Source organism: Bufo gargarizans, chromosome 8 (assembly GCF_014858855.1).
Source record: "Bufo gargarizans isolate SCDJY-AF-19 chromosome 8, ASM1485885v1, whole genome shotgun sequence".
Lineage (NCBI taxonomy): Eukaryota > Metazoa > Chordata > Amphibia > Anura > Bufonidae > Bufo > Bufo gargarizans.
Genome location: NC_058087.1, coordinates 50,188,903 through 50,210,578, shown reverse-complemented (window position 1 = coordinate 50,210,578; position 21,676 = coordinate 50,188,903). Strand labels below are relative to the sequence as shown.

Genomic DNA, 21,676 nt, shown 5'->3' with positions numbered 1-21,676 from the left:
CTGAACTGACCCTGACTCATTCCGTATCGCTCGTGTGATCTAACTGACAGCCATACAATTAAATGACATTTGCTTTCTCTGACTCAGTACATTAAGGAGATCCTCCACTCAAAAGTGAAAATTTGACTAAATATGGCAAACATACACTGCCTGTCCCAAAAAAGGTCGCCACAAAAAAAAAAAAAAAAAAAAAAAAAAAGGTCACACTTTAATATTTTGTTGGACCGCCTTTAGCCTTGATTACGGCACGCATTCGCTGTGGCATTGTTTCAATAAGCTTCTGCAATGTCACAAGATTTATTTCCATCCAGTGCTGCATTCATTTTTCACCAAGATCTTGCATTGATGATGGTAGAGTCTGACTGCTGCGCAAAGCCTTCTCCAGCACATCCCAAAGATTCTCAATGGGGTTAAGGTCTGGACTCTGTGGTGGCCAATCCATGTGTGAAAAAGATGTCTCATGCTCCCTGAACCACTCTTCCATTGATGGAATAACCTGGCAAGATTTGGATTGCCCGATGAACGAGCGTTTGGTCGTTCATTGGGCAATCGGCAGAAGTTTCAGACTGCCAGATGATCGCTAACAAGCGTTACTACCAATGCTTGTTTAGCGATCATGTGCTGAAAAATTGGCAGGTGTAATACACCCTTAAAGTCGTTATCCGACCCCTGAAATGCCTCCCCTACTCCCTGGGCACCTCACACACAATGTACTTACCTTGCTCTCCGGCACCCACATCACTCCGGGTCCCCGCACGCGGATGAAAACATTTGGTGTCGGGGGGAAAGGGACAGCAAATAGCAGGCTGTTACGAGGCCCCTCCCCCGACACTGGATGTTTTCATCCGCGCATTGGGAGAAGCAGCAGTGGCCGTGCAGGGACCAGGCGCAACGCGGGTGCCGGGAAGCGAGGTAAGTACACTGTGTTGAGGGGCTCATACATATGGGGGGAACATTTCAGGGGTCGGATAACCCCTTTAAGTCTTAGGCTACTTTCGCACTTGCGGTGTGAATTCCGGTAGGCTGTTTAGGCAGAGTACAGCCTGGTGGAATTCTCCAGATACAGCACTGCCAGATGCAACTGGATGCCCGCCAGCCCCATCAAGTATAGTGGGTTCCAGCAGAGATCTGACCTTATTCGTCCGGACTCAAACCGCTCAATGCTGCGATTTGTGTCCGGCTGAATCCTGGCATTCTCTGTTGAATCAGGTGGCCGGATGTCCGTGCTGCAGGTGTGAGAGCAGCTTAAAGGGAACCTGTCATCAACTTTATGCTGAGCTCACTGAGGGCAGCATAAAATAGTGACAGAAATGCTGATGTCAGCGGTGTGTCACTCATGAGCTAAAAGTAAGTGGTTGCCGAGAACAGCAACATAATTATTGCAGCCCAGGCCTGGAAAAGAGTCAGATCTACCTGAGAAGAGTCCTGGTTATTATAATCTCCCGCTCTCTCGCCCATCTGCTGATGATTGGCAGTTCTCTCCTAGAGAGAAAGGGAGAAAACTAGGTAGAAGACTGTCAGTCATCAGCAGGTGGGCGGGAGAGCAGGACTTCATGAATAACCAGGACTCTTCTCAGGTGGCCGTGACTCTTTTCCAGGCCCAGTCTGCAATCATTGTGATGTTGGTTCTCGGCAACCACTTACTTTTAACTTATAAATGACAGACCGCTAAAATCAACTCATCTGTCTCTACTTTATTCTGCCGTTAGTATGGACAGCATAAAGGTGCTGACAGGTTCCCTTTAATGCTTCCTTCACACACATAATTGGTTCATCTTTTTTTTGTGGGTCAAAACCTTAAAAATAAGAATAAGACAATTTTTTTCAAATGACATGTATTTTTTGGGTAATGCGTTTTATTTACTATAGAGGAGATGATGGGAAAATGCCTAAAAAAAAATAATAATAATAATGTACAGCATTTCATAATTCCTACTAATTTAGGTGGTGTTTTTTTAATTAGCAAAAAACTGCAGAAAACCCCCCCAGAAAAAAGTCTGCAAAACCGCCACAAAAAGGTCGTATGTGAATTCACCCATCAAAAGTTTTTTTCTTCCAACATTTCAAAGCAGCCAGAAAATATATACCATATCGCTATCTATATATAGAGTCTGATTGGCTCCACATTTATCATGCAGCAGGACCACCCCAAACATACAGCCAATCTCATTAACAACTATCTTCAGCATAAAGAACAAGGAGTCCTGGAAGAACAGTAGCCCTGATCTCAACATCACCGAGTCTTTCTGGGATTACATGAAGAGAAGGAAGGATTTGAGAAAGCCTACATCTGTGAAGATATGTGGCTGGTTCTCGTAGATGTCTGGAAAAACTTCCGTGCCGAGTTTCTTCAAAAACTGCCTGCAAGTGTTACCTGGAAGAACTGATGCTGTTTTTGATGCAAAGGGTGGTCCCACAAATACTGATTTCATTTGGATTTCTCTTTTGTTCATTCACTTTGTATTTTATTAATTGATTAAAAAAAAATGAACTATTATACTTTTCTATTCTTGAAAGCATTCTTAAAGGGGTTGTCTCATCATGGACAATAAGGGCATATTGCTAGGATATGTCCCACATTGTCTTATAGGTGCGAGTCCCACAGCTGGGACCCACACCTATATCGAGAACGGAGCCCCGCAAGGTGGTGGCTGGAGGACTCCGGTTCGGCCACCACCAAGCCAGCTCCCAATAGAAGTGAATAGGAGCGTACCGAGCATGCGCGGCCCCCCTTCACTTGCGGGGCTCCGTTCTCAATATATATGCCCCCATTGTCCATGATGAGACAACCCCTTTAAAGGGAGTCTTTCACCAAATATGACCATTACAGACCACTCAGATCAGGTTCTCCATTACTTTCCCCAGATTACTATGGTACCTTTCATATTGCAGCCCATCGCCAATTTGCTCCAAAAAACACTTTTATACCATATGGTAATTAGGTTCTGAAGGTGCCCAGGCCCCTCAGCGCTTTGCTTACCAAGCTCCTCCTCTTTCACCCCTCTGGCCCGCCCTTGTTTAATATGATTACCTCCGCCTCTGCGTCTGAAATCCTGCGTCCTTGCCGCTCCACATTCCCAGCGCATGCGCACTGCATTGTCCATTATGGGCAGAGGAACAGGGACTTTCAGTGCGCATGCGCCAGCCTACGCAACCCGATCCAGCCGGCGGAGGCACAGGATTTCAGACGGAGAGGAGGAGGTAATCAAATTAAACTAGGGCGGGCCAGAGGGGTGAAAGAGGAGGGGTTTGGTAAGCAAAGCGCCGAGGGGCCTGGGCACCTTCAGAACCTAATTACCATATAGTATAAAAGTGTTTTTTGGAGCAAATTGGCGATGGACTGCAATATGAAAGGTACCATAGTAATCTGGGGAAAGTAATGGAGAACCTGATCTAAATGATCTGTAATGGTCATATTTGGTGAAAGACTCAGTTTAAGCCTCGTTTAGATTGGTCAATTATCAGGCTGATTATTGGGAAGGAACATGCTTACGAGCGTTTGTTCCCGATAATCTGCCGGTGTAAAGGTGCTGCAGATCACCGGATGAACAAGCGAAACGATCTAAAGTGCAGACACCTCAATCATCATTTCTCGGTAGCAGATAGTGCGGTCTAAGGCTACATGCACATGACCGTATGTGTTTTGCGGTCCACAAATTGCGGATCCGAAAAAAAAAAAAACGTATGCCATCCGTTTTTTGGGCGGATCTATTGTAACAATAGTTTTATCCTATTGTAACAATGCCTATCCTTGTCCGCAAAATGGAGAAGAATAGGACATGTTCTATTTTTTTTTACTGGGCTACGGAACAGACATACTGATGCGGACAGCACACGGAAACAAAATACGTTTGTGTGCATGTAGCCTAAACAGCACTCTGCTGCCCAGAAACAATGCAGCTGTATAAGCACAAGTGATGGCAGTAGCCAGCGCTTGTCCTCATGCAATTGTCCGGAAGGAACTCTACACTCAAATTGACACATTGTAAATGCACCTTTAGGCCCCTTTCACACAAGCGAGTATTCCGTGTGTGTGCAATGCATGATGCGATCGCATTGCGCCCGCACGGAATCCGGACCCATTTATTTCAATGGGGCTGTGTACATGTGCGTTGGTTTTCATGCATCACTTGTGCGTTGCGTGAAAATCGCAGCATGTCCTATATTGCGATTTTCACGCAACGCTGGCCCCATAGAAGTGAATGTGGCTGCGTGAAAATCGCATCCGCGAGCAAGTGCAGATGCGATGCGTTTTTTACGGATGGTTGCTAAGAGATGTTGTTTGTATACATTCAGTTTTTTATCACGCGCGTGCAAAACGCATCAAAATGCATTGTACCCGCACGATAAAAACTGACCGCTATCTAACTGAATGACTTTGCCTGCGAAATCGTGCTTTTTTCACTGAACGCATTTGCAAAGCATCCGGACCTAATCCGGACACGCTCGTCTGCAAGGGGTCTTACTCTGCAGCATTTTTTCACACCTGCCTAAAACATTTGCACAGTACTATGTGTGTTTGTGTATATATGTTATATTTAAACACAGTATTTTTCACTCAGTAAGATGCACTCCTTCCCCCCCCCCCCCCCAAAAGTAGGGAAAAAATGGCAGTGGTTCTTATAAAGCCAATATTAATTAGCGCTTCCATTATGGAAGAGGTCATTAGTACAGTAGGACCAGGGAGCGGTGAGTGTAGCACTTACATTACTCACCACTCCCTGGTCTTCTCCAGTGCTGTGTCCTCACAGAAAATAGCGTCAGAAAGTAGTGCACGTAAGTGCCACCATATGCTGTGACATCAGGTCACAGACTCAGTGCTGCGCTTCAGGAAGAGTGGTGCCGCAGTCCAGAGCAGGAAAGGCAAGAAATTGTATTTATTTTTGTCAGATTTGATCTTAGGGTCTGATGAAGATTGGGGGCCTGACCTGCGGCCTGATGAAGACTGGGGGGACTGATCTGAGGTCTGATGAAGACTGGGGGGTCTGATCTGAGGTCTGATGAAGACTGGGGGTCTGTTCTGAGGTCAAATGAAGATTGGGGGTCTGATGAAGACTGGGGGTCTGATCTGAGGTCTGATGAAGATTGGCAGCCTGATCAGAGGTCTGAAAAAAAAATAATTCCCCTCATTTTCCTCCTCTAAAACCTAGTTGCGTCTTATGGTCAGGTGTGTATTAGGGATGAGCGAATCGACTTCGGATGAAACATCCGAAGTCTATTCGCAAAAAACTTTGGTCCAATACTGTACGGAGCAGGAGCGCCGTACAATATTATAATATATTGGCGCGTGACTTCGCGTAATAACTTTATAGATTAATTTTTACTGTAAAAAAAAAAACAATTTCCCGAACTCGGGTTTGGTTCCAAGTGGTACCTTAGAAATAAATAAATAAATATATATATATATATATATATATATATATATATATAAACTGCAGAGTGGCCACTGCAGGGGAAAATAGTATTGCATGGCCAAAGTACATAAGAGCGAGAGCTGCTATCTGTTAGCCGCTCTCTTCCTTGCATCACAGAAATGGTGACAAGCGGGAGATCCACCTCCATAACATCCATAAGTAGCACCAATGTACTTAATGAAAAACAATAAAAAGTAAGTGATACTAAAAGTGAGAAACAAAATCTAAAATGTGTTTCTGTACAGAAAGCATTCGACCATTCCACTAACTGAGATGTTCAAGAAAGGTAACGTTCTCCCCCAAAACTTGAATTTTTGCATTCTCCATGGGTTTAAAGCAGTTCAAAGTCTTTATATAATCCAGTATAGACATGTACAAGGTAGTATACAATGCTAGCAGCCATATTCTGCACTAGCATATATACGCCATGTACACCTAAAAGAGAGCCCTCCAATCTCTCCCCAAGCGCACTGCAGCGGAATTAACAGGAGAGAAGAAGGTTACTCTTTGCTTTTAAGGTTCCTGATCTAGATGAATAAAAACACACACAGCCGTTTTCTGGGCTCTCCGCAGACTGCATTGTTCCTCTGTGACAATGCTCACAAATAGCGTCTCTCACAGGAGACATCTTCAAACCCTCCCTCAACACACGGCTGTCTTTTTTTGGCTGCACGAATCCTTGTTATTATTTCTTGCGCCTCTGAAGACGTCTCTCTTCTCTCTTTCCCTCTGTTCCGTTCCCTGTCACAAGATTGTCACTTGGAGGAATCTTTCCCTTTCTAGTGCCTTTCTCTTGGAAGAAGCTTAAAGCCTCGTCCCCGACTGTCACTTCAATGGGGTTATGGCCACGTTCCTACCTCTGCTGTCTGCATCACCTGAATTCCTGAGAAAATCTTTGCTCCGGAACCAGAGAATTTGTGCAAATTACAGCTAAAAGTCGCTCCCTTACATTAATAGCCTCATTGCTGGGTGGTTTAAAGGGAAGAGAGCGGGAACAGCGGTGAATTATATATACATACACTACATAATGATATGATCAAATTTCTCCCATTTGACAATGTGTCTTGCATAGCAACCATACAGGATTTACACTGAACGCTCCTTAAAGAGGACAGACTTACTTTATGTAAAAAGACACTGCATGATGGGCACAAGTGGACAAGGAGTGGCATCTCCAAGCAGCTGTGACGTGGGAATGGGTTATGCAGGAGATGAGGTCAAATGGAAAAGGGAACGCAGCAGGGAGACCGGGGTAGTCATTGGGACAAGTGCCTACGGTGCCGCAAGGTGGAACCTAGGTGTATGTGTTAATCAAACCAATCTCATTGGAATAGTTTATGGATTTTATCTAAATGGTAACTATCTACCCTCTGGTCACTAAGAGATCCCATACTTCAAGGGTTGAGTTGTGCTGTGTATTCACATGCTGTGCTCATATTGCAGTTTTTGATAAAAGTTGTGCAAAATCCCTTCCTACCATAGTGCTGCACCGTATGCATACACCCGAAGAGTGCTGCCACATGTCGTGGCTGTACTGCAAAAAGCCACACTAAAAAAACATTATTCAATGCTCTGCTAGATTTATATCAAGCTGGCAGCTCAGGGGACGTGTCCTTCCCGCAGCAGCTCAGGGGACGTGTCCTTCTCGCAGCAGCTCAGGGGACGTGTCCTTCTCGCAGCAGCTCAGGGGACGTGTCCTTCTCGCAGCAGCTCAGGGGACGTGTCCTTCCCGCAGCAGCTCAGGGGACGTGTCCTTCCCGCAGCAGCTCAGGGGACGTGTCCTTCCCGCAGCAGCTCAGGGGACGTGTCCTTCCCGCAGCAGCTCAGGGGACGTGTCCTTCTCGCAGCAGCTGAGGGGACGTGTCCTTCCCGCAGCAGCTCAGGGGACGTGTCCTTCCCGCAGCAGCTCAGGGGACGTGTCCTTCCCGCAGCAGCTCAGGGGACGTGTCCTTCCCGCAGCAGCGCAGGGGACGTGTCCTTCCCGCAGCAGCTCAGGGGACGTGTCCTTCCCGCAGCAGCTCAGGGGCACATCCCTTTCTGCTGCTGCTCTCTCCCTAAAAGCTCAGACGGTAAAGGATTAAACTGAGCATGTGCAGCCATCTCAGTTAGGGTACTTTCACACTAGCAGCAGGACGGATCCGACAGGCTGTTCACCCCGTCGGATCCGTCCTGCCGCTATTTCGCCGTGCCCGGGGGCGGAGCTTCGGTGCAGCACGGCAGTGCGCGGCGAAAGGCCATCGGACTAAAAGTACTGCATGTCTGACTTTTTAGTCTGGCGGCCTATCGCAGTGCACTGCCGAGCTGCGCCGGAGCTCCACCCCCGTCCCCATTATAGTCAAAGGGAACGGAGGGGCGGTCCAGCAAAATAGCGGCAGGACGGATCAGACAGGGTGAACAGCCTGTCGGATCCGTCCTGCCGCTAGTGTGAAAGTAGCCTAAGTAGGACAGAGAAATCCGAAAACCACAAACAGCAGGTGGCGCTATACAGATACATTTTTTATAGTAGCTATACAAATTCTTTTTATTACATGCTGCAATTACAAAAGTATTCAGATCCAGGAGCTGGTTTGAAAATTGTAGAATATTTTCGTGGGACAACCCCTTTAATGTAATTCAGTTTTGCAGTGTGGTTTCCTTTTGCTGGAAGAAAATGCACCATAAACGCAGGTATAGTGTTGCGAAAACCGCAGGATGAAAAACCTCCATATCCTGAACCGGCATTTCACTCATATCACTGCTTCTATATGCTATATTAAAGGGGAAAATTTACCCTGTAAATTCTCACCAACCTCAGCGATTCTTCATAGGGAGTATGCACACTGCCTGTGACATGCATGCTGCTGCACCAAGCACTGTCTGTAGCCTCTCCTGTGCCTTTAGCTCCGCTTCCATATAACAACAGCATGTGATACCTGTAATCTGGCTAGAGATACGGATTTCTACATTTAACATGGCAAAGAAAAGGTGGACCATTATCGGCGAAAAGCACGTGAGGTTAGGTTAGAAGGTTGTGGATATGGTTTCACATGTCTGCAGGAGTTTCTCTATAATGTTATTGGCTTCTTATGCACTTACCGCTACTGATGGCGGAGTTTGCGAGGACAGCTCCCTCACTCCACTGATCAGCACTGGACACGGAGTAAGACCGCTGATGCATGCCATCTAAGCGGCTGAAAGAGCCAAGGCTAATGCCACTCTGACCACTGGCCATCTGGGTAACTGATGTGCTGCTTGTAACGTTTCCTGTAACGACAACCAAACAAGATCATTAATCGTCATGCATAGACAAGAACACGTCACCAAACTCTGACCACATTTGTATTCCATCTGTATCGCGTGCTGTATCGGACTGAACCAGGGGTTAACCCATCTACGAGGCGAAGATTTCATGTCTGGAACCGAACCCGAGTTCGGGAAATGGTTTTTCACAGTACAAATTAATTTATGAAGTTATTGCGCAAAGTCTCGCGAGACTTCGCGAAGCAGTAACTTCGGCTCATCAGAGCCAATACATTATAATACTGTACGGAGCTCCTGCTGTGTTAGAACAAAGTTTTATGCGAATCGACTTCGGATGTTTCATTCGAAGTCGATTCGCTCATCCCTAGTTATGACCACCACACAATCCAGTGGCTGCACATGCACACTATAGGAAAAAGTGCAACACTATGCGCACACCCGCGGCCCCAGCCACCACAGAGGTTGGCACTTTTTCCTATATTGTGCAAGCACGACTACCACTGCTGGATTGCAGGGTGGTTGTAATCATGGAAATGAGCAGTGCATAATGTGATGGGAAAATGAATGAAGCCAGCAAAGGAGGCAATATGGACAATCACAATACATTAGTAACTGCCTTGTATTAACTTTCTCTACATGAAAAAAGCCACTTGCTGAAGTGAGAGGACCTCTTTAATGCTGACCATGCACATTAGATTAACGTGGAGTTCATTCTACATAAAGAGAAGATGTGAGAGAGGACTGGGCTGGTGGATTTCAAAATGTCCGATCCTTTTTTCTCTTGAAAATATGCACATTTGACCAAGATGAGCATGCATGTATATGTACGATTTCTCCTTGTGGAGAGTGCCAAAGCCTTCTAGGCAATACAATGTTCTCCAGGAAAATAAAAATATATGCAGGTGAGCTCAATTACAAGAGAGAGAAGCTTGTGTGCCACCGTACAAAATCATCATCATGGCCAACCATCTACTATGGTTGGTCTGTCATTTTACCAATCTAGTGCGTCCTTTATTTTTGCTGCTCGGAGTAGAGCCGCCAGACTAAAAAGCCTGACATGCAGTAATTTTAGTCCGGCGGCCTTTCTCCGTGCACTGCCGTGCTGCGCCGGAGCTCCGCCCCCGTCCCCATTATAGTCAATGGGGACGGAGCGGCGGTCCGGCGAAATAGCCGCAGGACGGATCCGACATGGTGAACAGCCTGTCGGATCCGTCCTGCCGCAAGTGTGAAAGTACCCTAAAAGATATCGACAGTATCCACTATAACAGTGACATCTACTGCACCCCATGCCTTTAACAGTAACCTCCACAGCGGCCTGCCCCCTTAACAGTAACATCCACAGCGCCCTCCCCTTTAACAGTGACCTCCATAGCGTCCGCCCCTTTATTAGTGACCTCCACAGTACCCTCTCATTAACAGTGATTTCCACAATAACCCGCCCCCTTAGCAGTGACCTCCACAGAGCTCCGTTCCCTTAAAATGAGACCTCCACAACACCCCGCCCCCTTAACAGTGACCTATACAGCATCCTGCCCCTTAACATTGACCTCCATAGCAGACCGTCCCCTTAACTGTGACACACCGTTCCCTGCCCCCTTAAGAGACCTCCACAGCACCCGCCCCTTTAACAGTGACCTCCACAGCATCCCGCCCCCTTAACAGTGACCTCCACAGCAGCCCGCCCCCTTAACAGTGACCTCCACGGCAGCCCACCCCTTTAACAGTGACTGCCACAGCAGCCGCACCTTTATTAGTGACCTCCACAGTACCCTATCCCCTAACTGATGTAGAGGCCACTGTTATGGGGACGGTGTGGTTTGGAAATCAATACACCCCTTAACACTGACCTCCATAGCGGACCGTCCCCTTAACCGTGACCTCCACAGCAGCCTGCCCCTAGGGTGGCCAGAGGTCCGGTTTTAGGCCAGACAGTCCGGCATTCAGACTCCCTGTCCTCCGCCCGGCGGACTTCCTGTCCTTTTGAACAGCTGATGCTCAGACAGCAGCACTGTGCTGTCTGAGCGTTAACTGCAGGGAGAAAGTCACCCTCCCTCCCACCCCTGCAGCTGACAGAAGTTGATTTTTCGTGGCTTAGTGGGACCTGGGGGCGGGGTTTTTAAGTCAGTCTTTCGAGGGTGGCCTGAATGGCCACCCTACCTGCCCCTGAACTGTGACCTCCACATAACTCCGCTCCCTTAACAGTGTCATCCACAGCGCCCTGCCCCTTTAAAGCTGACCTACAGCAGTGAAGAAAAATTGCTGGGTTGTTATGGAAACCTGGTGTAAAACTGTGGCCTGCGAGCTTCCATTGGCTGATAAGGGTCATGTGACCAAGCTTCTATTGGCTAATGCATTTTTTAGGAATATCTCAGGAACGGTACGTGCTAGAGAGTCTAAAACCTTCCCGGACACCTGATGTACCTGTGTGCCAAATTTCGTGATTGTAAATGCAACGGTGGAGATTCTTTTAGCGGACATACATATACACATACACTTAGCTTTATATTACATATATATATATATATATATATATATATTGTAATAAGGTAAAATAAATAATCATGGATGATAGGTACGTGTCACCGAGGTTCCTAGCCTCGGTGGAGTAAGAGCCGGTTTTTATGTGTCAGCAGCAGTTGCTGTTTGACACCTTGGTACTTAGCATGGCTTTAATAGCTGATTCTGGACGGCTCTTACTTGGAGTAGTCAAAGTGCTGGGTGGGTGACTACTCAACATGTTCCAGGCCGGGTTTTGCCAGACATAAAAACCAGCCAGCCCTGCCAGGTAGAGAGGATTACCTCCATCTGACAGTGGAGCTCAGGAGGCCTGTGTGCTGGGATCTGAGGCCTGTGCTGGGCTGGAGAGTGGAGACTCGTGTGTCAGGGGAAACAGGCTGCCTAAAGCCTGTATTTGAACTTTGAGGCATGTTTAACCAAACATTAAAAAATATGTTGAAAAGGGTGGTAGCTAAAGATGGGAAGGACTGGGACCTTTTTCTGCCCTCTCTCATGCTCGCAGTGCGAGAGGTACCCCAGATCTCTACTGGGTTCTCGCCCTTCGAACTGCTTTATGGCAGACACCCTCGCAGTCTCTTGGATGTAGCCAAAGAGGCATGGGAACAACAGCCCACTCCGTAAAAAAGTGTTATTGAGTACGTTACTCTGATGCAAGAACAGATTGAGACAGTGTTGCGTCTTGTTAGGGAGCATATGGAGGCAGCTCACCGAGCCCAGAGTCTGGTCTATAATAGTCAGGCTCGGGTCCGGATCTTAAACCCGGGTGATCAGGTTTTGGTTCTGGTACTGAACGTGGACAGTAAGTTCCTGGCTAGGTGGCAGGGGCCCTACGAGGTACTCGAGAAAGTTGGAGAGGTGAACTACAAGATACACCAGCCAGGGCGGCGAAAGCTGGAACAGATCTACCATGGTAATTTACTTAAGCCGTGGAAGGATAGAGGGACCTCTACGGAAGACAGCCGCGTCCGGGTTTTCTAGGGGAAGAGGTTCCGGCCCCTTTGTCTGAAGCAAGCGAAGCGGTTGCCTCAGTAAAAGTTGCTGACAGCCTCTACTCTAAACAGGCTCAGGAGGAGTTCGTTAGTCGGAACACGGATGTGTTCTTGGACCTCCCTGGATGCACTTCCACAATTCAGCATGACATTGTCACGGAACCTCAGGCCAAAGTCCGGTTCAAACCATACCGGGTACCCAAGGCTCAGGGACAAGTCATCTCGGAGGAAGTGCAGTTAATGCTACAACTAGATGTCACTGAGGAGTCTAAAAGTGAGTGGGCCAGTCGTATAGTCTTAATACCCAAGCCAGACAGGACATTACGGTTCTGTAACTATTTTTGTAAACTGAACGAGATTTCCAAATTCGATGTGTATACCATGCCCCGGGTCGATGAGCTTATCGAGAGGTTAGGACAAGCCCGGTAATTTTCTGTTTTGGACCTCACGAAAGGGTTCTGGCAGGTGCCCTTAACGGAGGCTGCCAAAGAGAAAACTGCCTTCATCACACCTGAAGGGTTGTATCAGGTTCCCCCGACACTTTTCAACGGCTTATGGACATTGTGCTGCGTCCACATCGTCGGTACGCTTCAGCTTACCCGGACGATATTGTCATCCACAGTACCGACTGGGAAAGTCACCTACCCAGAGTGCATGCTGTAGTGGACTCCCTTCGGAAGCGGGACTAACCGATAAACTCCAAAAATGTGCGAAAGGGTTAGAGGAGACTAAGTACCTGGGGTATGTAATTGGGCGCGGAGCCATCAAACCCCAAGTGAACAAAATAGAGGCAATACGAAACTGGCCCCGACCTGTCACCACTAGGCAAGTAAAGTCATTTCTGGGAATGGTGGGCTATTACATGAGGTTTGTTCCCACTTTGCTACGGTGGCCACGCCATTGACAGGGCTCTTGAAGAAACACAAGTCAGTGATGGTTCGCTGGGATGATCGGGCGGAAAAGGCTTTCTCTGCTTTGAAGTCGCCCCTGTGCGGGTCCCCGGATTTGGTGACACCCGACTTCAAAAGAAAGTTTATAGGACAGACCGATGCCTCCAAAGTAGGCCTTGATGCTGTACTGTCTCAGGAAGTCAACAGGGATGAGCATCCCATTGTCTTACTCAGCCGTAAGCTCACCCCAGCCGAGACCCGGTATAGTCTAGTGGAGAGAAAGAGCCTGGCTATCAAGTGGGCATTTGAGTCTCTCCGCTATTATTAGTTGGGGAGAACATACCGCCTGGTGACTGACCACTCCCCTCTCAAGTGGATGAGCCAGGCCAAAGAGAGAAATGCCCGGGTCACCAGGTGGTTCCTGTCCTTACAGAACTTTAAGTTCTCCATAGAACACAGGCAGGCCGGTTGCACGGAAACACGGATGCCCTGTCCAGAATATACTGTATGGCATGTGTTCACCCCCTCAGGGTTGAACAAAGGGCTGAGGTATGTAAGAAGGTACAAGGAATCATCAAGGTTCCTGGCCTCTGTAGAGTAAGAGATGGTTTTTATGTGTCAGCAGCAGTTGCTGTTTGACACCTTGGTACTTAGCATGGCTGTAAAAGCTGATCCGGGACTGCTCTTACTGGGAGTAGTCAAAGTGCTGGGTGGGTGACTACTCCCCACGTTCCAGGCCAGGCTTGGCCAGGCATAAAAACCAGCCAGCCCTGCCAGGTAGAAAGGATTACCTCCATCCGACATTGGAGCTCGGGAGGTCTGTGTGCTGGGATCTGTGGCCTGTGCTGGGCTTGAGAGCGGAGACCCGTGTATCAGGGGAACAGGCCGCCTAAAGCCTGTATTTGAACTTTAACAGACAACGTATAACAATTAACAAAAATAAATGTAATTTCCTGGCACACCTGGAGATACCTATATGTCCGAGGTGCGCAAGCTATGTATGGAGCAGGCTCATAGGGTGCCAGTTGTGTAATGCAGTTTATACCCAGCCACAATAACCTGCTCATTTAACCCCTCAGATTCTATGGTCTATAGAGAACACAGCATCTGATAGGTTAGACAGTGGAAAGGGGCTCACTGTGACCTCTGATCTGCTCTCCTGTGGTGTACCCTCAGGGTGTCAATTGATCGCTATGGCAGCCTCCTGCCATAGCATTTCCATTTTAAGCCCTGCCTGCGTCAAGGATTAATAGGCAGTACATAGAATCCCCATAGACTGCAATAATTTACTATTGCAGTTTATGGTGTAAGATTGCATATTCCTAGAGGAACTAAAAAAGTGAAAGTACAAAAAAAGGAAAAGATTATTTTAAAAGAATGAAAAAATAAAAAAAAACTGTAATCACCTCCCCCCTTCCCAATTTTATATATAAGAATAAACAATAAATAAATGTAATTGCTATAGCCGCATCTGGACTTTCAGAACATGAAAGTATCTCGCATGGTGAACATCACAGTGGAATAAAATATATAGAAAAATCAAAACTGGCGAACTGCTTTTCTTTGGTCACCTTGCCCCTGGGAAAACAATAATAAAATGTTATCAGAAAGATGTATAATATCCCAAGATGGTACCAATATAAGATACAGCTTGTCCCGCAAAAACAAGCCTTCCCATAGCTCTATAGAAGGAAACACTAAAATGTCTACTCAGCTAAACTGTAAAATGTCTGTGCACGCCCTCATCATCTCCCACCTAGAGTACTGCCACCTCCTCTTCTGAGGCTTCCCATCTAACATTCTTACACATCCTCCAATCTATCCTCAACTCTGTTGCCTGGTTAAACAACCTGTCCACTTGTTTCTCCTCGGCCAATCCCTTCATTGGCTTCCCACTGTCCAGAGCATACAGTTCAAAATACTAATGAAGACATACAAGATCTCCCACAATCTGTCCCCCTCCTTACATTTCTGACCTACTCTCCCGATACATCCTTACCTGTAATCTCCCATCCTCACAAGACCTCCTTCGGTGCTCACCACACAATCCTCTACACGATTTCTTCTACCCATCTTTCATAGTCTGGAACCCACTACCCCAGCACATCAGACTTCCCCCAACATCCAAATTATCCACAGCAAACTGAAAACTCACTTCTTCAGGAAAGCCTACAAAAAACCTGCTGCCACTACACAGCCATATGAGCAGCTTCTACCGTCACCTACGGTCTATTTCCCTCTTCCCTTGCAGACTGTGAGCCCATGTGGGCAGGGTCCGCTGCCCCTCTGTATCAGTCTATCACAAACTAAGTCCATGCCTATTATAAAAATCCCTGGAAATAATGGAACTTAAAAAAAAAGCTTTTAGAGACTGTTTTTTAGGGTGCTGACTTTACAGTGCACCCTCAAGGGCTTCCCCTAACGTAAGAATTAGCAAATCAGTAATATGGAGGAAAGCTCTGGGGTTTGGGGTGGGAATCAGAAGCTGCAGCAAGGTCAGAGACAACAAGGGTGCAGGGAATCTGATGCTGAAGTCCAATTATCCCAGTGCAGCCCAAGTTGCACCAAGTTATGTTTCTCAGACACACATTTCCCTCTCCATAGGATTTTTCCCCCAGTTCCTTGACTCAAATTTTATTATTATTATTCTCACATTTACTTGCTCCCGCCACAGCAAGAGCAGCGTCAGTTGGCGCCTGTCGGCTGCGAGAGGCATCCTGATAAACAGCCTCTGCAGGACACACAACAGGGATAATGTACACTTAAGTACTAGCAATGTGCTGCCATTCTGCACAGCCGATTACTCCCCGCGCCTGTCACTCAAAGAGGAAATGGCTGAACCCATTAGATAGAAACCTTTGCAATGTATCCTAAATGCGTCCTGCAAAGCTATTAATCTGAGAGCTGGAGGATGCCTAGAGAGGAGCTCCTCTCAATGATGCTGGGGGGTGCACACAACAGCATTGCTGTTACCCCTTCCCCCCCACTGTCTCGTTAATCAAGATCTGCTTATTGCCCCCACCACAGTGGCAGAGGACAGATCCCCCTCTTAAACACTCATTAGGAAACATCTCCAGTGCACAGCTGAGTGGAAAGTGTGACAGAGGGGGTGAGAGACGGGAAGAGAAGTGATGAGCGTGAGGGTGGGTGGGAGAGGTAAAACAAAGAACTCAAAACTGGGTGCTCGGACAATAACGTAGCAAGGAATAGAAAATGGACGGCTTTCATGCGGAATTACAGGTGTTGGGTTATAGAACTTTACTGGATCCCCCACGTTATGGAAAAAGAAGGGGGAAAAAAAGTGCACGGGAGAGAGAAAAAAAAGGTAGACAACAGGGAGGAGGAGGAAGAGGGGGACGAAAGCAAGTCCGATGGCATTAATATTCATGACAATAATTAGTATTCTAGGTCACTGAATATTCATTGCTATTAGTTTGGATTTTATGGGTTTACGAGATGTTCTGATTGTTGGAGTGTGGAGGGCGCCGCACGATGAGGACTTTTAAGATGTCATCAGCAGTTCAACGCTGAAAACACATTAGTGGTTTTGGGTAAAAATCAGCTCCTTGTCTCTTGATGGATTTAACATTATGAAAGAGACCTGGGGCTAGTGGAGAGTGGAGGAACGGAGGAGGGGGAGCAGTTCTGCCTCTCGGAGTGGGAAGCAGGCAATGAGTTTTACATGTTTTAAGCAAGAATACAAAGAAATGTGCAAACGAATTTTCTAGCAAACAGTGGATTATGCCGTATTTACTTCTAGGCAGTACGGAGCGTTGTGAATTCACAGGTTACTAGCAAGCTATGGCCCGACATGTTTCTGACTAATGAGTGGCTAACTGCGGCATTGCCTGCAGCTCCTGGGTCTCGATGTAAAATCTGTACCAGGGCTTCACTAACCATTATGGGCTATTTGTAATACTACTGGCCTATTTAATGGCAGAGGCTTTTTTTGGACCCCTCAGGCATCAGGAACCAAGTGCAACTGCAACCCTCCTCGCTGCATCCCCTGCATACAACTAACAGGACCTATCTTATCATCACAAGAAAGCCAGTCTATTCCTTTCTGCACTTAAGCTGAAGATGGGGTACATTTATTAATATCCTGCTCCAGAAAAAAGTCACACATTTTTGCACCAAAACACAACTTTGTCAGTTGTCATGGTTAGCGGTGTGACTGCGGTGTACACCAGAGTTATCAATCTTAAATCAGTGGAAAGGGTGGGTAAAAAAAAAAAATCTGGAAAAACATCTGTAGACAAAAAAAGGGATATTTTTAAGCTGTATCAAATCTCTCAAACAATGTGCAACGTTTCATTAATTTGGCGCATATTATGTTAATGGAAGCTAAAGCAAAAGTGACTTCAACAATTGCTGATATATGATGTATTATATTATATTTGCCCTGTCTAAGGGGAAATGCAGCTAGCCTTTAATATACTGCAGCACATGTCGGGCATCCTGTCGGTTTATTTGTATACATATTGGGGGACATTTATTAAGACCGGCGATTTAGACGATGGTCTTCGGCCCACCTGTGCTGGCAGTTCATCCGCCTAATTTAGAGCATTTTCTGGTGCTAAAACAGACGTAGAAAATAATAAATACGACGGGCCACCCTTTTCCCTGCCCATGCTACGCCCTCTTTTTTTAGACCTGGCGTGAGCGGTGAAAAAAGTCACAGATTGCCACGCAAAATCGCCTTTGCAATGCAATCCGCCACAGATATACACCAAAGAGTGGCGAATGTCTGTTCATAAATGACCCCCATTATGCATCACATTTAGCGTAGCACATTATGCTTATTATTATTAAGTCATAAATATAACTATATAAAATGTATGTAAACTATAGGGAATTATGGGCATTTTAAGCGGATAGCCCCAGCATTTCCCGTGAACTTTCCTTTCCATCACAGGTTTTACACATAGGGCAGATTAAGGCTAATTTCACATCTGCGTCGTGTATGAATTCACTGGATCCGGCACTGCTGGATGCAAACAGAATGCCCGCCGGCCACATCTGGCTGAAAGTTGGCTGGACACAAACTGCAATTTCCTGCATTCTCTGCCGGATCAGGCGGCCGGATCTCCGTGTTGCAGATGTACAAGACGACATACAGACTTGTCAGGACCCTACAGCAGCAATGTGACAGGTCCACACAGCTTGTATGATGCTTATGTGTAGCTTGTGAGATTTAGATGGAGCCTTTACTTAAGAGATATGTCTAAGTTCTCAAAGCCTCAAAAGGGTCCAAATTATTTCCTTCTGTTACCTGGCAAGGTTTTAGTGAATGCTAATATATTTTTTAGACACTTTTATGGATTCTTTTATCAATCTATAAAAAAAAAAAATACCTCCATTGAATAATGTTTGTCAAACAAATGTTAATATGTAAGGCCTCATGCACACGACCGTTGTGTGTTTTGCGGTCCGCAAAACACAGATGGCGTCCGTGTGCATTCCACAATTTTGCGGAACGGCACGGACAGCCATTGATATAACTGCCTATTCTTGTCCGCAAAACGGACAAGAATAGGACAGGTTATATTTTTTTTGCGGTCCACGGAACGGAGCAACGGATGCGGACAGCACATGGAGTGCTGTCCACATCTTTTGCAGCCCTATTAAAGTGAATGGGTCCGCATCCAAGCCGCAAAAACTGCGGCTCGGATGCGGACCAAAACAACGGTCGTGTGCATAAGGCCTAAGTCAAACAAATCTAGTAGTGTCAATCTTAAATATTAAAATAGGGCAAAAAATATAAAGGGCTAACATGACACAGCTACTATGGATACAATGAAAAGAACAGGAAGCACAGATTTGATGGGCCTCATGTCACGTGAAAAACTGTATTGCCAAAAAACATAAATTTGTGCCTTCTTGGTGAAAGTGGTCAACGTAGAGCATAAATGCCCCCCCTCCCATATGTCGAAAATTGCGGCAGAACTCTTAGAGGTATACCTTATATATATGTATTACATATTCACAGGATATGCCATAAAAGTCTACTAGATGCAGGTCCAACCTCTGTGACCCACACCTAAGTCCGACATCTGCTGGACCCAGGGGGAAAATAAAAGGAGGGCATGCTTAGCAGTGTATGGGTAGTGACATGCACATGTGGGGTCAACTTCCAATTCATTCTTTTAGAAACCGTTCTAAGGACAGGTGCAAATACAATAGGTGCAGCCTGTATCTATCAGACGTTCACGGTTTAGCAGGAAACACTACTTTAAACAAATTTACTTATATAGAAAGATAAAAAAAAAGACCATACCTGTATTGGTGGAGATCTGTAGCCCACTGACCTCTTTGGTCAGGCCATTAGTTTTCGGACTGGCAATAGGTGCACAGGATGATGTTGCTCGAGGAGGCCTCTTCCCTGGAACCTTAACTGTGGTCCTGAGGAGATCAATCTCTTTGCCATGGACATTCTGCATGTAATCCTGCAAAAACACAGAAGATATTCATAAAACATGATGAAAACTAAATGGAACAACTAAATGGCCCATATTAAAAAAATCATTTAAAAAATATATTTCACATGGAATTTGCTGGATTTGCACGTGGCGGAGCAATACAGATGCCATGTGCAGAAGATACCCTGTCCACCCACAGTTGCCAATGGCCAGATTAATTGAGCTATTGCCTCCTACATAGAAACAAAGCCTTCAGGAGTGAGGCTAAAGGTGGCGATACGTCAACCACAGTATGTGGCCTGCCACTAGCAGAGCCCACTCTTTACCATGAGTAGGAAGTCAGCATGCTTTACTGGTAAACGCATATCTGCAGAATCATGGATCCTTTTTTAAATTAAATGCAGCATGTTTCATTATTCTGACTGAAACCTGATAGGAAAAGAACTAGCAAGACACGACGTATGGCTGCAACCTACAAGAGCATGTGCTTTGCGCTTGGATAGCAACAGCCCACGTGGCTACCGTTTCTGTCCTTGGGTTTCTGTGTAGCGTGGTGGCAGGACACCTACACAGGGCCGGATTAAGAGCATCATGGGCCTGGTGCAGAAGATTTTAATGGGCCTTTTTATAGAAAAAAAAAAACGCAACAAAGAGCAACTTTTTATAGCACAAATAAAGTGTGAATTTACGCAAAATTACACGTGAAAATACGCATGCATAAAGTATAAAGTGTGAACGGGTCTGCGTAATCCCATTCAAGTCTATTGGACTAAAGTTCATGCGTAATTTTGAAGCAGATTTACGCACGGGTTTGCGTGTGAAAAATCTGCTGTGTGAACTTAGCCTAAGTGTACATCTCTGGCCACAGTTTAAATATACAGCCATCTATATAGATGGCTGTATTATGTATAATAAAGAACAGAAAAAAGTGGAAGTTAATTCAGACCCGTAGGGATCACAATGTATCCCAAAGGAATGAAAGATTTGGGTGCCGACAGGGGTGGTATTGGAGTAGCAGAAAGGAGAGGTGAGGCAGCTCAAAAAGTGTTTGTGACTACAGACACTTAACAGGATAGTAAATAGGTGTATAGGGTGATAATCTACAGTGTTGAGGAGTCAATCACTTGTAGTTTAGACCCCCAAGGCAAAAAAATAAAGGAAAAAGAGCGCCAGACCCCGTATCAAGTACAGTTAGAAATAGGAGTAGAGAGTACCGCTAAACAGTGGTGAATACTATATCGCACAGAAATGTGTCGTGGAGCAATAGTGTGGAGTCAAGATGGTGGGTGCTCCGGGTGGAGGACCCTAAGTATACACTGCTCTGAAAAAGAGACCATCTAGAACCTAATAGTCAAATGATGATGTGGTTGACAAAGATAAAAATTGATAAAATGATATAAATTATACAATATAAATGGTAAGTAGTAAAAGTGTGAGATGCCCAACACAGGACAATATCACACGATTAAATGACACTCACTTCACTGGGGGTTAGTCACCAGGATAAGCATAAACACCTGGGGTTCAAGTCATAGGTGTTTTATGCTTATCCTGGTGACTACCCCCCCAGTGAAGTGAGTGTCATTTAATCGTGTGATATTGTCCTGTGTTGGGCATCTCACACTTTTACTACTTACCATTTATATTGTATAATTTATATCATTTTATCAATTTTTATCTTTGTCAACCACATCATCATTTGACTATTAGGTTCTAGATGGTCTCTTTTTCAGAGCAGTGTATACTTAGGGTCCTCCACCCGGAGCACCCACCATCTTGACTCCACACTATTGCTCCACGACACATTTCTGTGCGATATAGTATTCACCACTGTTTAGCGGTACTCTCTACTCCTATTTCTAACTGTACTTGATACGGGGTCTGGCGCTCTTTTTCCTTTATTTTTTTGCCTTGGGGGTCTAAACTACAAGTGATTGACTCCTCAACACTGTAGATTATCACCCTATACACCTATTTACTATCCTGTATTATGTATAGCCACCCCCCAAGGAGTTAACTAGTGCTGCTGGATATGTCATTCAGGAGCATGAAAAAGCTATTCACGTCTAGCTTTTCCATGCTCCTGAATGGCATATGTGTTTATAAAAGCTAATCTATTATAAGCAGATATGCCATTGAGGAGCTTGGAAAAGATAAGTAGGCAAGAAATAGTCACCTAGCTTTTCCATGCTCCTGAATGGCATATC

General features: G+C 45.9%; 1 protein-coding gene across 2 annotated transcripts in view; it reads right to left on the bottom strand.

Annotated features, from left to right (window-relative positions):
• Positions 1-21,676, bottom strand: part of AGAP1 (ArfGAP with GTPase domain, ankyrin repeat and PH domain 1) — a 377,584-nt gene that overhangs the window by 72,101 nt on the left and 283,807 nt on the right. For both annotated transcript variants that reach the window (XM_044303243.1, XM_044303242.1), the window contains exons 11-12: positions 19,328-19,496; positions 8,490-8,657 (exon numbers count right to left, since the gene is read on the bottom strand). In XM_044303243.1, the coding sequence (XP_044159178.1) occupies positions 8,490-8,657; positions 19,328-19,496 (337 nt within the window). The remainder of the gene's footprint in view (positions 1-8,489; positions 8,658-19,327; positions 19,497-21,676) is intronic.